Raw genomic sequence first — 13,376 nt, 5'->3', positions numbered from 1 at the left:
AGTCTATGGTAGACACCCCAGGGGCTTACTTGATCTAGCCAAAGAAACCTATGAAACGGAGGCTTCCCCATACCGTAGTGTCATAGAGCATGTAGTTCACATGCAGGATCGCATTTCAACAGTCATGCCAATTGCAAAGAGCACAAGAGGCCCAAAGCAGAATTTACAATAGTTCTGCCAGAGTCCGAGAGTTTAACCCAGGGGACAGAGTTCTTATTTTGGTGCCTACTGTGGAGAGCAAGTTCTTAGCGAAATGACAAGGCCCATATGAAATTGTGGAAAAAGTAGGGCCAGTCAACTATAAGGTTCACCAACCAGGGAAAAGGAAGCCTTTTCAAATCTACCATGTGAATTTGATTAAGCCCTGGAACCAGAGGGAATCCTTGGTGGCCTCCGATACAGAGGTGGGTGATTCACTGCCACCAATCCCTCCAGTCCGTGTGAATGAGACCCTACAACAAGAGGCTAAAGAGTTCCTGTAGAAAAATAGACGCAAGTTCTCTGATCTACCAGGGAGTACACACCTGATTGAGCACCTGGGAGGAAAGTAAACCTCAAACCCTACAGAATACCAGAGGCACGTAGGGAGGTAGTGTCATCTGAGGTTAAACATATGCTGGAGTTAGGAGTAATTGAGGAATCTAAAAGTGAGTGGTCTAACCCAATTATATTGATACCCCAATGGTACTTGGCGGTTCTGCAATGATTTTAGAAAATTGAATGAGATTTCCAAGTTTGACGCTTATCCCATGCCCAGGGTTGATGAGCTGATTGAGAAGTTGGGTAATGCCAAGTACATAACCACACTGGACCTGACAAAAGGTTACTGGCAAATACCTTTGTCTAAAGAAGTCAAGGAGAAAACAGCCTTTGTTGTTCCTGAAGGGCTGTTCCAGTACAGGGTTATGCCATTTGGTTTGCATGGAGCTCCTGCTACCTTTCAGAGGTTGATGGACCAGATCTTGCGGCCACATCGTGACTACGCAGCAGCTTCCCTGGACGATGTGGTCATTCATAGCCCAGACTAGGGAAGTCACCTCTGTAAGGAGCAGGCAGTACTGGACTCCATAAGTGAGGCAGGCCTTACTATCAACCCTGAGAAATGTGCTTTAGGGCTGGAGGAAGCCAAGTACCTGGGCTATGTCATTGGCAAGCTCCAAAATAAAGCTCCAAATCAATAAAGTGGAGGCAATACAGAACTGGCCAAGACCGCTAACCAAGAAGCAAGTCAGGGCATTTCTTGGCATTGCGGGCTACTATCGGAGGTTTGTGCCAAACTTTGTCTCTATTGCAGCTCCTCTCACTGACCTGATGAAAGGTGGGAAGTCAGTGATGATCCACTGGACACCAGAGGCAGATGAGGCATTCCAGAGGTTAAAGCAAGCTCTATGCCAGCAGCCAGTGCTAATAGCCCCTGACTTTAGGAAGGAGTTCCTGGTGCAGACATATGCCTCAAATGCAGGTCTAGGAGCAGTGCTGTCCCAGGTTGTAAATTGTGAGAAGCATCCAGTAATGTACCTGAGCAGGAAGCTGTCCCCTGCAGAGAAAAAAATATGCCATTGTAGAGAGGGAATGTTTGGCCTTTAAGTGGGCACTAGATGCTCTGAGGTATTACCTCCTGGGGAGAAAGTTCAAATTGATCACTGACCATGCTCCCCTTACATGGATGAAAATAAATAAGGACAGAAATTCTAGGGTTATCCGATGGCTCCTGTCTCTGCAAAATTTTGTGTTTGATGTAGAACACAGGCCAGGGAAATTATTGGGAAACGCCGATGCCCTGTCAAGGGTGCATTGTATGATGGCCACAAATGCCCAGCCTTCCGGTCTAGACAAGATGGCGGGGGGGGGGGATATTTAAGCCGATGACTAGTCAAGTAATGGAGGACCCCCTCCATTGGAACCAGAGGGAATCCTTGGTGGCCTCCGATACAGAGGTGGGTGATTCACTGCCACCAATCCCTCCAGTCCGTGTGAATGAGACCCTACAACAAGAGGCTAAAGAGTTCCTGTAGAAAAATAGACGCAAGTTCTCTGATCTACCAGGGAGTACACACCTGATTGAGCACCATGTAGAGACAGAACCTGGGAGGAAAGTAAACCTCAAACCCTACAGAATACCAGAGGCACGTAGGGAGGTAGTGTCATCTGAGGTTAAACATATGCTGGAGTTAGGAGTAATTGAGGAATCTAAAAGTGAGTGGTCTAACCCAATTATATTGATACCCCAATGGTACTTGGCGGTTCTGCAATGATTTTAGAAAATTGAATGAGATTTCCAAGTTTGACGCTTATCCCATGCCCAGGGTTGATGAGCTGATTGAGAAGTTGGGTAATGCCAAGTACATAACCACACTGGACCTGACAAAAGGTTACTGGCAAATACCTTTGTCTAAAGAAGTCAAGGAGAAAACAGCCTTTGTTGTTCCTGAAGGGCTGTTCCAGTACAGGGTTATGCCATTTGGTTTGCATGGAGCTCCTGCTACCTTTCAGAGGTTGATGGACCAGATCTTGCGGCCACATCGTGACTACGCAGCAGCTTCCCTGGACGATGTGGTCATTCATAGCCCAGACTAGGGAAGTCACCTCTGTAAGGAGCAGGCAGTACTGGACTCCATAAGTGAGGCAGGCCTTACTATCAACCCTGAGACATCTCACCCAGACTACTCAGGTGGGTGAGATGAGAAAACTCCAGGAATGTTTTTTCTCAGCAGACAACTTTCGTCTGCTGAGCATTTTGGTAAATGCTCAGTACTCGGCTGGATTTTTAGGAATGACAAGTAGGATTGGTAGTGGGACCTGGCATTCCACCACCCTCCAGTCCACACTTTGGGGATGTTCCGGCAGCGTCTCAGCTGCAGAGAGTCTCCTCGTCGAGGAGGCTTAAGAAGCCAGATCCAGCAGCAACACTGGCAGAGTTTGGCTGGAGAGCTGACAGAGAGGTCATATTTTTGGGAGCTGTGTCCTGAATTAATCTACTGACTTTTTGGATTTCTGTTATTCTAGGTGAGGTAACCTATTCTATGTTTAATTAGAGCCTAACCGGGCAGGCATTTATTTTTGTATTGTTTACTTTTGTTGCTTTACTACCTTTTTGAGTGAAAATAAACTCTACCTTTGTTTTGGACTAAAAGAAACTGGACTTTTGTGTCTATGCCACCCCACCTTGCAACCCCAGACCCTGACAACACCTTGACACCTGAATACACTGAAATCTATGTACTACATTTATAAGTGGTGCTGTATACACTCATATTCTAAAACACTGTGTATATCTATTAAACCATAGTCCCAAGAACAATTTTCAGCAATTACAGATAATAATATAAAGTGATTCCACACCAGACTGTCTGTGTTCTCATTTCACAAAGCGAAACATTTATTCAATATGGGCTGGTATTTGTTACTGGACATTCAGTAGCCTGTAAAATATAGCAATACAAAACTTTCTTTGAACTTTAGGATACAGAACAAACACATTCCAAAAATGAATCGTGACGATTAGTGAAATCCAGATTCCCAAAGTTATTCAACTGAATTACAGTTGTATAATATAGGTATAGTAAAAGTGAATACTGAATATAAATATTGAGGTTTTACATTTTCCAGTTAAATGCCTCTAATAAATGCAAAGAAAAAGTAATGTCTGAAACACATTGAAAATTTACTGGTACAGTTTGCATGGAAAATTCTTAAATTTTAGCTACCAAAATCTGTACAGGCCTCAGATATTTCTTTTATATGACTAAAAGTAAAAACAAAACCAAAAAGTCTGAGCAAGTAATCATTCTGAATCTTAATATATACTAGTACAATTTTTGGGTAAAATTATCCTTGATAGAAATTAAAAATAGATATAAAAAAATTAAAATATGAAACTTCTTTTGCAACTTCATTTGATTGTCAATTTATTTACAAACTTTCTCGTAGACATCTCAGTTGTTCTTCACCCAACTGAATTTTATCTTCCAGCTCTCGTTGCTCCACAATAAGGGCAGAAGTCATCTTGACATAGTGGTGATAGTCTTGAAGCTGTTCATCATTTAGGTACTTAGATATCATCTCTAGAACAATTTGCTCTCTCCGTGTGACATGTGCTTTCAGTTCTTTAGCATCTTCCAGTTGCTCAGTCAGTTGTTTTTTCTTCTCCAAAAGATTCATCTGTAGATGTCAGAGAACATATTAATTAAAATATAATACCTATGTGTTAAAGTATATGCTGCTATAAAGCTTTGGATTGGACTCAGGTGGGCCAACAAAGGCCATAGATGCCAAAAAAGGTAAAGGTAGCCAAACAGTTTTTTCTTCTAAATTGACTCATCCCATTCCCATCCATTTCTCTTTGGGTACATTTCTCTTTTTTCTTAATGTTAATTTTACCTTGACGATTGGGTCAGTTCTTAATGGTCCAAAGAATTTACTACTAAGAACATTTTTAATATATAAAAGAAGCTGCCAGTTCTCATATCTTGTGCTGCTGGCACAGGAATACAAAGCCGAGGCTGCTGGATTCAGAAGATCAATAGCAATCATGGCATCCAGGTGGACAAGTTTGCCCCACTAGCCACCCCTCACATCCCCGATGATAATATCTATGTATAGCAGTACATTGCACTTGGGATCACTGTGGGACAGGGAACAGTTTAAAAAAAAAAAGTTTAAAAAGAAAAATAAACAATAAAAAGTTCAAAAAACCCACCTTTACATTTAACCACTCCCAGACTACACTCAATGAGCACTGTATACTCAGCTATGGGCACAACCCTGATGCGGCTCCCCTCTGACCCGACGGTCAAGTGGTCTGCCGGGATCAGAGTCTGTTAGAGCTGCTGGGTCCTACAGGATCCAGATCAGCTCTATAGGTATGGGCAGGAGGATTTATTCCTCCTGTAACTGGGGCTATGTACCAGCCCCAGTTGCAGGGAAAATCAGCTTTCCCCACCAAAAAAACCAATGATCAGATGTCCTCAAAGGTCTATTATGACCTTATGGGGACACAATGTAAAAACATAAATAAATAAATAAATAAATAAAATAAGTCAATAACACTCCCTTATTACAGGTTTTATCCCCACTCCCGACTACACCATACAAAGTAAAAATTACAGTAATGGAGAGGAAAAACTATTTTAGGCCAAGGCCCCACATTGTGGAAACACAGCTTTTTGTCTTGAAGATTTTGCTGCAGTTTTTTGAGCAAAAGCCAGGAGTGGAATGAGCAGAAATGAAGAAGTATAAGAGCATCCTTTACATTTCCCATTCATTTTGTAGCCATTCTTGGCTTTGGCTCAAAAAAACACAATTACATCTGAAACAAAAACACCTGCATTTCCGCAACATGGAGCCTCCCTCATTAAGTTTTTAATAACACTTTGTGCTATTAAATAAAAAAATAAGAAAAATGATAAACGGACACGTTTACCCTCCTCTTTTATTTATATTTTCCCAGATATAAAAAGATTAAAACACATACAAAAATAAAAACAACATAAAATAAAGCCTTATGTGTTACCAAATAAAGATGCAGAAATTAGTTGAATAAGCCAAATGATAAAAATGTTATAGCCTTCAAAATGGAACATACAAAAAACGCGTAAATGTGCCCGATCCTGAACCAAAAATTGTCCTGGTACTGAAGTGGTTAAAAAACATAAAACATAAAAATAGCATTATTTATCCCATATGAAGTAAAAAAGATATACCGCAATGCGCTAAATAACATTTTGGTTACCATGCGTCCCCAAAAATAGCAATGAAAAGTAATTAAAAATTCATATGTAAAAAGTACAAATAGCCCTGCAATAAAATAGTAAAAAATTATAGGTGTTTGAATTGTGATGGTATCGCCAAAATTGTTATGACCCGCCGGACAAAGTTGCCATGTCATTTTTTAATGCAGAGTAAACTCCATAAAAACAGAATGCAAAAAAATGATGATATAATTATTATTATTATTTTTCACATGGATCCCAGCATTCACAATGGAAAATTTCTGGGACAGGAAAAATAAAAGTCCCTCCTCCATACCAGGAAGTATATTCATAGTGCATCAAACACAACAGGAACATGGAAAACTCCAATCAAATAACAAATTGAGGAAAAACTAGCCTCACAGCACATGCAATTAACCAGTATGCATTTAATAGTTATTCATAGAAGTCCCTTGAGAACCCCTTTAATTACAGCATATCGCTTTCTTATACATATACCGTATGTACTAGAGTATAAAAAAAATATTTTAAAAAAATAAAGTAAATAAAAGTTCTAAATCCCTCCTTTCCCTAGAATACATATAAAAGTAGAAAATGACTGTGAAACACATACACATTAGGTATCCCTGTGTCTGAAAGTGCCTGGTCTACTGAATATAGGGTATCTGCAGTGCTCCTGTTCCGTCGGGAAGGGGTTAATAGGAGCACTGCAGATACCCTATATTCAGCTAGGCTGAATTCCAAGTGGGGGAAAAAAAAAACAGTCCTCAAGCTCAGGGAAGGGGCAGACAGACAACCAAAACACCCCCTCCCCTTCCCCAGCACCCAGCAACTACTGCACCCAAAAACTCTGACCCTTTTCATTTTTGAAAAGGCTGCTGCATTCCCCCCCCCCTCCCCTCGGCTTATACTCGAGTCAATAAGTTTTCCCAGTTTTTTGTGGTAAAATTAGGGGCCTCTGCTTATATTCAGGTTGGCTTATTCTCGAGTATATATGGTATATACACTCACCGGCCACTTTATTAGGTACACCTGTCCAACTGCTCGTTAACACTTAATTTCTAATCAGCCAATCACATGGCGGCAACTCAGTGCATTTAGGCATGTAGACATGGTTAAGACAATCTCCTGCAGTTCAAACCGAGCATCAGTATGGGGAAGAAAGGTGATTTGAGTGCCTTTGAACGTGGCATGGTTGTTGGTGCCAGAAGGCCTGGTCTGAGTATTTCAGAAACTGCTGATCTACTGGGATTTTCACGCACAACCATCTCTAGGGTTTACAGAGAATGGTCCGAAAAAGAAAAAACATCCAGTGAGCGGCAGTTCTGTGGGCGGAAATGCGTTGTTGATGCATTGTAGGTCAGAGGAGAATGGCCAGACTGGTTCGAGCTGATAGAAAGGCAACAGTGACTCAAATAGCCACCCGTTACAACCAAGGTAGCCAGAAGAGCATCTCTGAACGCACAGTACGTCGAACTTTGAGGCAGATGGGCTACAGCAGCAGAAGACCACACCGGGTGCCACTCCTTTCAGCTAAGAACAGGAAACTGAGGCTACAATTTGCACAAGCTCATCGAAATTGGACAATTGAAGATTGGAAAAACGTAGCCTGGTCTGATGAGTCTTGATTTCTGCTGCAACATTCGGATGGTAGGGTCAGAATTTGGCGTCAACAACATGAAAGCATGGATCCATCCTGCCTTGTATCAACGGTTCAGGCTGGTGGTGGTGGTGTCATGGTGTGGGGAATATTTTCTTGGCACTATTTGGGCCCCTTGGTACCAATTGAGCATCGTTGCAACGCCAAAGCCTACCTGAGTATTGTTGCTGACCATGTCCATCCCTTTATGACCACAATGTACCCAACATCTGATGGCTACTTTCAGCAGGATAATGCGCCATGTCATAAAGCTGGAATCATCTCAGACTGGTTTCTTGAACATGACAATGAGTTCACTGTACTCCAATGGCCTCCACAGTCACCAGATCTCAATCCAATAGAGCATCTTTGGGATGTGGTGTAACGGGAGATTCGCATCATGGATGTGCAGCCGACAAATCTGCGGCAACTGTGTGATGCCATCATGTCAATATGGACCAAAATCTCTGAGGAATGCTTCCAGCACCTTGTTGAATCTATGCCACGAAGAATTGAGGCAGTTCTGAAGGCAAAAGGGGGTCCAACCCGTTACTAGCATGGTGTACCTAATAAAGTGGCCGGTGAGTGTACACACACCGTATACATAAAAAGTTACTGGTCAAAAATGGCCATACAAAGTTCTTGGAAAACATTGATTTCAGTCAGGAACACACTACAATGTCGACTCCCAGAAAAGTATGTTGGTTCACTTAAACCCATAAATACTAACACTGGCCTGTCAAAGATACGTGGGTACTTTTAAATGTAGTGGTACCTTTTCTTCTACTGAAGGCTCTGGGTCATCACAGTTTAGAGCAACCTCCACCCTACTTAGCCGTCCAGATAGCGACAACAGTAAGCTGACCACCTTGTCCATATCTCCAATGAAGATTCGAAACTTATCATACTCATTCGGTTTGCAAACACTTTTCAATAGATTCTCCATCTCGCAGCCAAGAGTTACATTGGCACTAATGTCCTCTTGAAGTTCTTCTTGGGCTTTGTGGAGGACAGAAAGTTTTCTACTAATACTTTCTATTAATTGCACCTAAAAAAGCAATAGATGAAAAATTAATCATCACAATAGATAAACCCAAAAAGATTTTCAATAGATTTTTACCTTAAAAATAAATAGTAATAGTAGTGTTTATATAATACAGCTCTAAATTACCGTATCAGAATTAGACTATTTGTAAATGTAACTGTAGTCTACAGTGGACCTGCAACTGTGCAGCAAATGATCATGTATTTATAGTGAATTAGTATTAAGGATTTCACAGAAAATATTCACCTGGACATCATGTTGTCAGTGTCAGTTTGGGTGTTAGTGAAATTGCGTATTATTTGTTTTTAATACAAGTGTCTTGTATTTAAGGGAGCGTTCACATTACCATTGATCCATCAGCAGTGTCCATGGCTATTGTTCGTACAAGATTTTAGCAACAGACACCAGCTGGTCCATCTGAAATTTCCATTCATTTCAATGGGATTTTTTATCTCGTGTCTGTTAGCATGCGTTTGTGTCCTTTTACACACCTATGTCTGTTTTTTCAAGCGGACAAAAAAAATCCTACATGCAGGACTTTTCTGTACGTTTGAAAAAAATGGACAGCAAGCATCTGTTATTTTTTTTTTTAACATTGAAGTCTATGGTCAACGGAAAGTCAACTGATAGCCATCAGTTTACTGTCCGTTGTGTCTGTAATGATAGGTGTCCGTTTTTAGTTTTTTTTTTTTTTTTTTTTAAAAGGACACTTTCTAAATGGAATCCAACGGTAGTGTGGACCTTACCTAATACATGTGGATGATCACTTTCAATACTTGATTCTACAAATATTATAATGCTACTAATATTATCATATCCTATCCTCGTATCCTATCTTACTAATATTATCCTATCCTATCCTATCCTACTAATATTATAAATGAGAAAGTTTGTGTGTTTGGATGTTTGTTCCTCAATCACAGCCAAACAGCTGAACGAATTTAGGTGAGATACTAATATGTTTGGATGTTTGTTCCTCAATCACAGCCAAACGGCTGAACGAATTTAGGTGAGATTTCACACATACCTAGATATTCACTATGAAGGAAACATAGGCTACTTCTTAGGTCCCACACTCACACGGGATCTCGACTGTGACCGGCGAAAGTTCTCTCCGGCTCCGCTGCAGGACCTGAAATGACATCATTGCAGGTCTTTCAGCGGGGCTCCGATTGCTTGGCTGCAGTCTGGGGGCAGGCTATAGGGGAATCTGAGCAGCCTGATACGTTGGTGGCCTTGCGTTGGTAGCACCAGTGAGAAACTCCGCACCGGAGAAAATGGCGGCTGCTCCCGGCTCGGAGCGATGACACCATGATGGCTGGCAGCGCGGAGCCGTCATAGGTTGCGGCCACCTCACCACACATTCGGCAGACAGCCGCACCAGCACCAGTAACTTGCGATCAGAAAAAAAACACACACTGGAGACAGGACCTCGGCACCACCTGTTCGGTGAGTACAGCGGACCGGGTGCTGTGCACCCTGTGCCTGGCCTGCTAATATAGCACGGCCTAGGCTACCATGTCGCAGGGCCGAGACGCCCTGTAGCAGGCTGGAGGGTTGTCGGGGTTGTCGGCTACGGTGGTTAGGGTCTTTCCCGATGCATGGGGATGGGGGGGAGGAATAGGGTTGTTGGGGGGAGGAATGTTGGGGGTTCAGAGGAAGGGGAAGGGGGCCCAGGGGTGGGCCCACAGAGAACTGTGGTAGGGATGTACCGGGGGGTGGTTGCGTGTCTGCAATTAGCAGGGGCAGTTGTCATGAGCCGCGGAGAGGGGCTGGTGGGGTGTGCGGCCAGGAGTGGCGGCAGAGGGTGCATCACAGAGGGGAAACACATGGGCGTGGGAGCACCTGCAGGGGAAAAGAGGCCAGGTGCGTTGAGGACGGTGGGCCCGGGAGTGAACAGGACGTGGGTCACACAGGGGATCGGGGGGGGCCACGGACGAAGTTGTGGGTACTGCTAGTACTTAATATAATATGTAAATTGGATCTGATACATATTGTTATGCAAATGACAATTGGTAGATGTATTGTAAAAGTATGTATTGTCAATGAACCTGTAAATAACTAGTGGGTTATTGTGTATTATTTGCACTTCACAAAGACCCCATGGGAGAGCTGACACATGGTGCTTATGGCTCCAAAAATGTACTCTGTTTTTCAAGATACTGGCAAATAGACTGTTTTTATTTATTTATTTATTTTACACAGTAGAGGAGAATTGGTTGCTGCTGTGTAAATTAAATGATGTTGGTGCTGTCGCTTTCCATATATATATATATATATATATATATATATATATATATATATATATATCTACTGTATATATATTTATATTTATTTTTTTATTTTAGTACAGACCAAAAGTTTCGACACACCTTCTCATTCAAAGAGTTTTCTGTATTTTCATGACTATGATTCACACTGAAGGCATCAAAACTATGAATTAACACATGTGGAATTACTTATTACATAACTTAACATTAAGTATTACATAATACTTAACAAAAAAAGTGTGAAACAACTGAAAATATATGTCTTATATTCTAGGTTCTTCAAAGTAGCCACTTTTTGCTTTGATTACTGCTTTGCACAGTTTTAAAAAACAAAAAAACTTTGCAAGTCTTCAGTAGGTGATACCTTTTTTAATGGCTAACTCATAATGATGACAGAATATGACGTTTCGAAGCTTCCTTATTCTGTCATCATTATGAGTTAGCCATTAAAAAAGGTATCACCTACTGAAGACTTGCAAAGTTTTTTGTTTTTTATATTTTATAACCACTGGCTAACACGGTACCAAAACAAACATTTTCCTTTTGCACACTTTTGGCATTCTCTTCATGAGCTTCAAGAGGTAGTCACTAGAAATGGTTTCCACTTCACAAGTGTGCCCTGTCAGGTTTAATAAGTGGGATTTCTTGCCTTATAAATGGGGTTGGGACCATCAGTTGTGATGTGCAGAAGTCAGGTGATACACAGCTGATAGTCCTACTAAATAGACTGATAGAATTTGTATTATGGCAAGAAAAAAGCAGCTAAGTAAAGATAAACGAGTGGCCATCATTACTTTAAGAAATGAAGGTCAGTCAGTCCGAAAAATTGGGAAAACTTTGAAAGTGTCCCCAAGTGCAGTTGCAAAAACCATCAAGCGCTACAAAGAAACTGTCTCACATGAGGACCGCCCCAAGAAAGGAAGACCTTGGTCTGCTGCGGAGGATAAGTTCATCCGAGACAAGAAATCATTTTTGCTACAATCATTACATTTTGTGAAATGGTGTGCTTTTTTTAGTCGCCACTGTAATTCCACGTGTGTTAATTCATAGTTTTGATGCCTTCAGTGTGAATTTACAATTTTCATATTCATGAAAATACAGAAAACTCTTTGAATGAGAAGGTGTGTACAAACCTTTGGTCTGTATACTGTATATATTTTAATCACTGAACTGACCAAGATTATTGAACACAGCACCAATAAATGCACTGGGTAATTCCTAGTATTTCTAGGAACTAACTATATGCATATAAAGACAAATTAAGCTGCAACTCAAGATGTATTATGGATGTGATTATATTTACACAAAAATTTTATCCCAAAGACTCAAATAAATGAAAAAAAAAATCTCACAAATAGTAGCACATAGCACCTATTAAAAAGAATGAAAATAAAACAAAATACATAGCAATCCGATGCTAAGGCTGAGTTCACACAACCACCACTGTCTGCCCCAGGGTTTCCGTCGTAAACCCCAGGGGTACTGGATTGGGGATGGCTTGCCGGCAGTCAGCTTTAAAACCCACTCTTTTGAATGGGTTTTTAAAGGTGACCACTGGTGTCTATATGCAACCTCACCGCCAAGAAACCAGATTTTTTTTTTTTTTGCATGGACACTGCAGCTGACTCAGCCATGGAATCCGTGGCAAGATAGGTCATGTCTTTTTCCGCTACAAGCTAGCAGAAAAAAAAAAGTGAGCGGCTCCCATTGGAGTCAATAGCAGCTATTTTTACAGATGGATTTTAAGGCGGATTCTGCCATCACTGCAAAGGATGCCATCAGTGTAAAGAAGTGTGAGTAGCTGAGAGGCTAGACAAAGCAGAGCTGGAAACATTCTGAAGGAAACCTGGTTACCGCAGCCCAGAATGATGGACAACCCACACTCTTTCACAAGTATTTCACAGTCACAATGGATAGTTAGTACAAGCTTTCTTTATTGTATATAAGGCACTATGCATTTCAGAGCTAAACACTCCTTTATTAAATGCAATAATTACTATTAAATCAATAAAAAAATATATAAATAAGAATAAGATCAAGTAAAATTTGCATACATAAAAATCTCAAATGGTGTTTATGGAAACACCATAGGTAAGTTAACTAGAGATGAGCGAACACTGTTCAGAACAGCCGTTCTGAACAGCAAGCTCACAGCACGCTCCCATAGAAATGAATGGAACCGGCCGGCACCCGGGGGGTTAAGCAGCCGGCTGCTGGCAAAGTCTGCGTGCCAGGTGCTTCCATTCATTTCTATGGGAGCGTGTTGTTCGGATCGGCTGATCCAAACAGTGTTCGCTCATCTCTAAAGTTAACCCCTTCCCATGGCACTTTTTGACTTCCTGACCAAGCTCGATTTTTTAAAACTGACGTGTCACTTTATGTGGCAATAACTTTGGAACGCTTTAACTTACCAAAGTGATTTTGAGATTTTCTCGTAACACATTATAATGTTATAATGTTATAATATTATTCATGTTAGTAGTAAATTTTGGTTGATATGTTTTGTGTTTAATTATGAAAAAATAGGAAATTTGGTGGAAATTTTGAAAAATATGCATTTTATAAAGTTTGAAATGATGTGCATTGCATACAGATAGTCAGACCTCTAATCAGACCTCTATATCATAAATCTCATGTCCGAGATCTCTGCTTTATGTCGGCATCAAACTTTAGTCACCCTTTTATTTTTTACAGACATTAGAAGGTTTACA

The 13,376-nt window shown here is 41.0% G+C and overlaps 1 protein-coding gene across 3 annotated transcripts in view; it reads right to left on the bottom strand.

Moving 5' to 3' along the window:
* Window positions 1-3,395: 3,395 nt before the first annotated feature.
* Window positions 3,396-13,376, bottom strand: part of SHROOM4 (shroom family member 4) — a 170,043-nt gene continuing 160,062 nt past the window's right edge. For all 3 annotated transcript variants that reach the window (XM_075259351.1, XM_075259352.1, XM_075259353.1), the window contains 2 exons: window positions 8,126-8,398; window positions 3,396-4,161 (listed from right to left, as the gene is read on the bottom strand). In XM_075259351.1, coding sequence (XP_075115452.1) covers window positions 3,913-4,161; window positions 8,126-8,398 — 522 coding nt within the window. In that variant the 3' untranslated portion in view covers window positions 3,396-3,912. The remainder of the gene's footprint in view (window positions 4,162-8,125; window positions 8,399-13,376) is intronic.

The sequence above is a fragment of the Leptodactylus fuscus genome, chromosome 11 (genome assembly GCF_031893055.1).
Source record: "Leptodactylus fuscus isolate aLepFus1 chromosome 11, aLepFus1.hap2, whole genome shotgun sequence".
In the NCBI taxonomy this organism is placed as follows: Eukaryota; Metazoa; Chordata; class Amphibia; order Anura; family Leptodactylidae; genus Leptodactylus; species Leptodactylus fuscus.
Note: the sequence above shows the minus strand (reverse complement) of the source record. Positions and strands in the feature narration are given on the sequence as shown.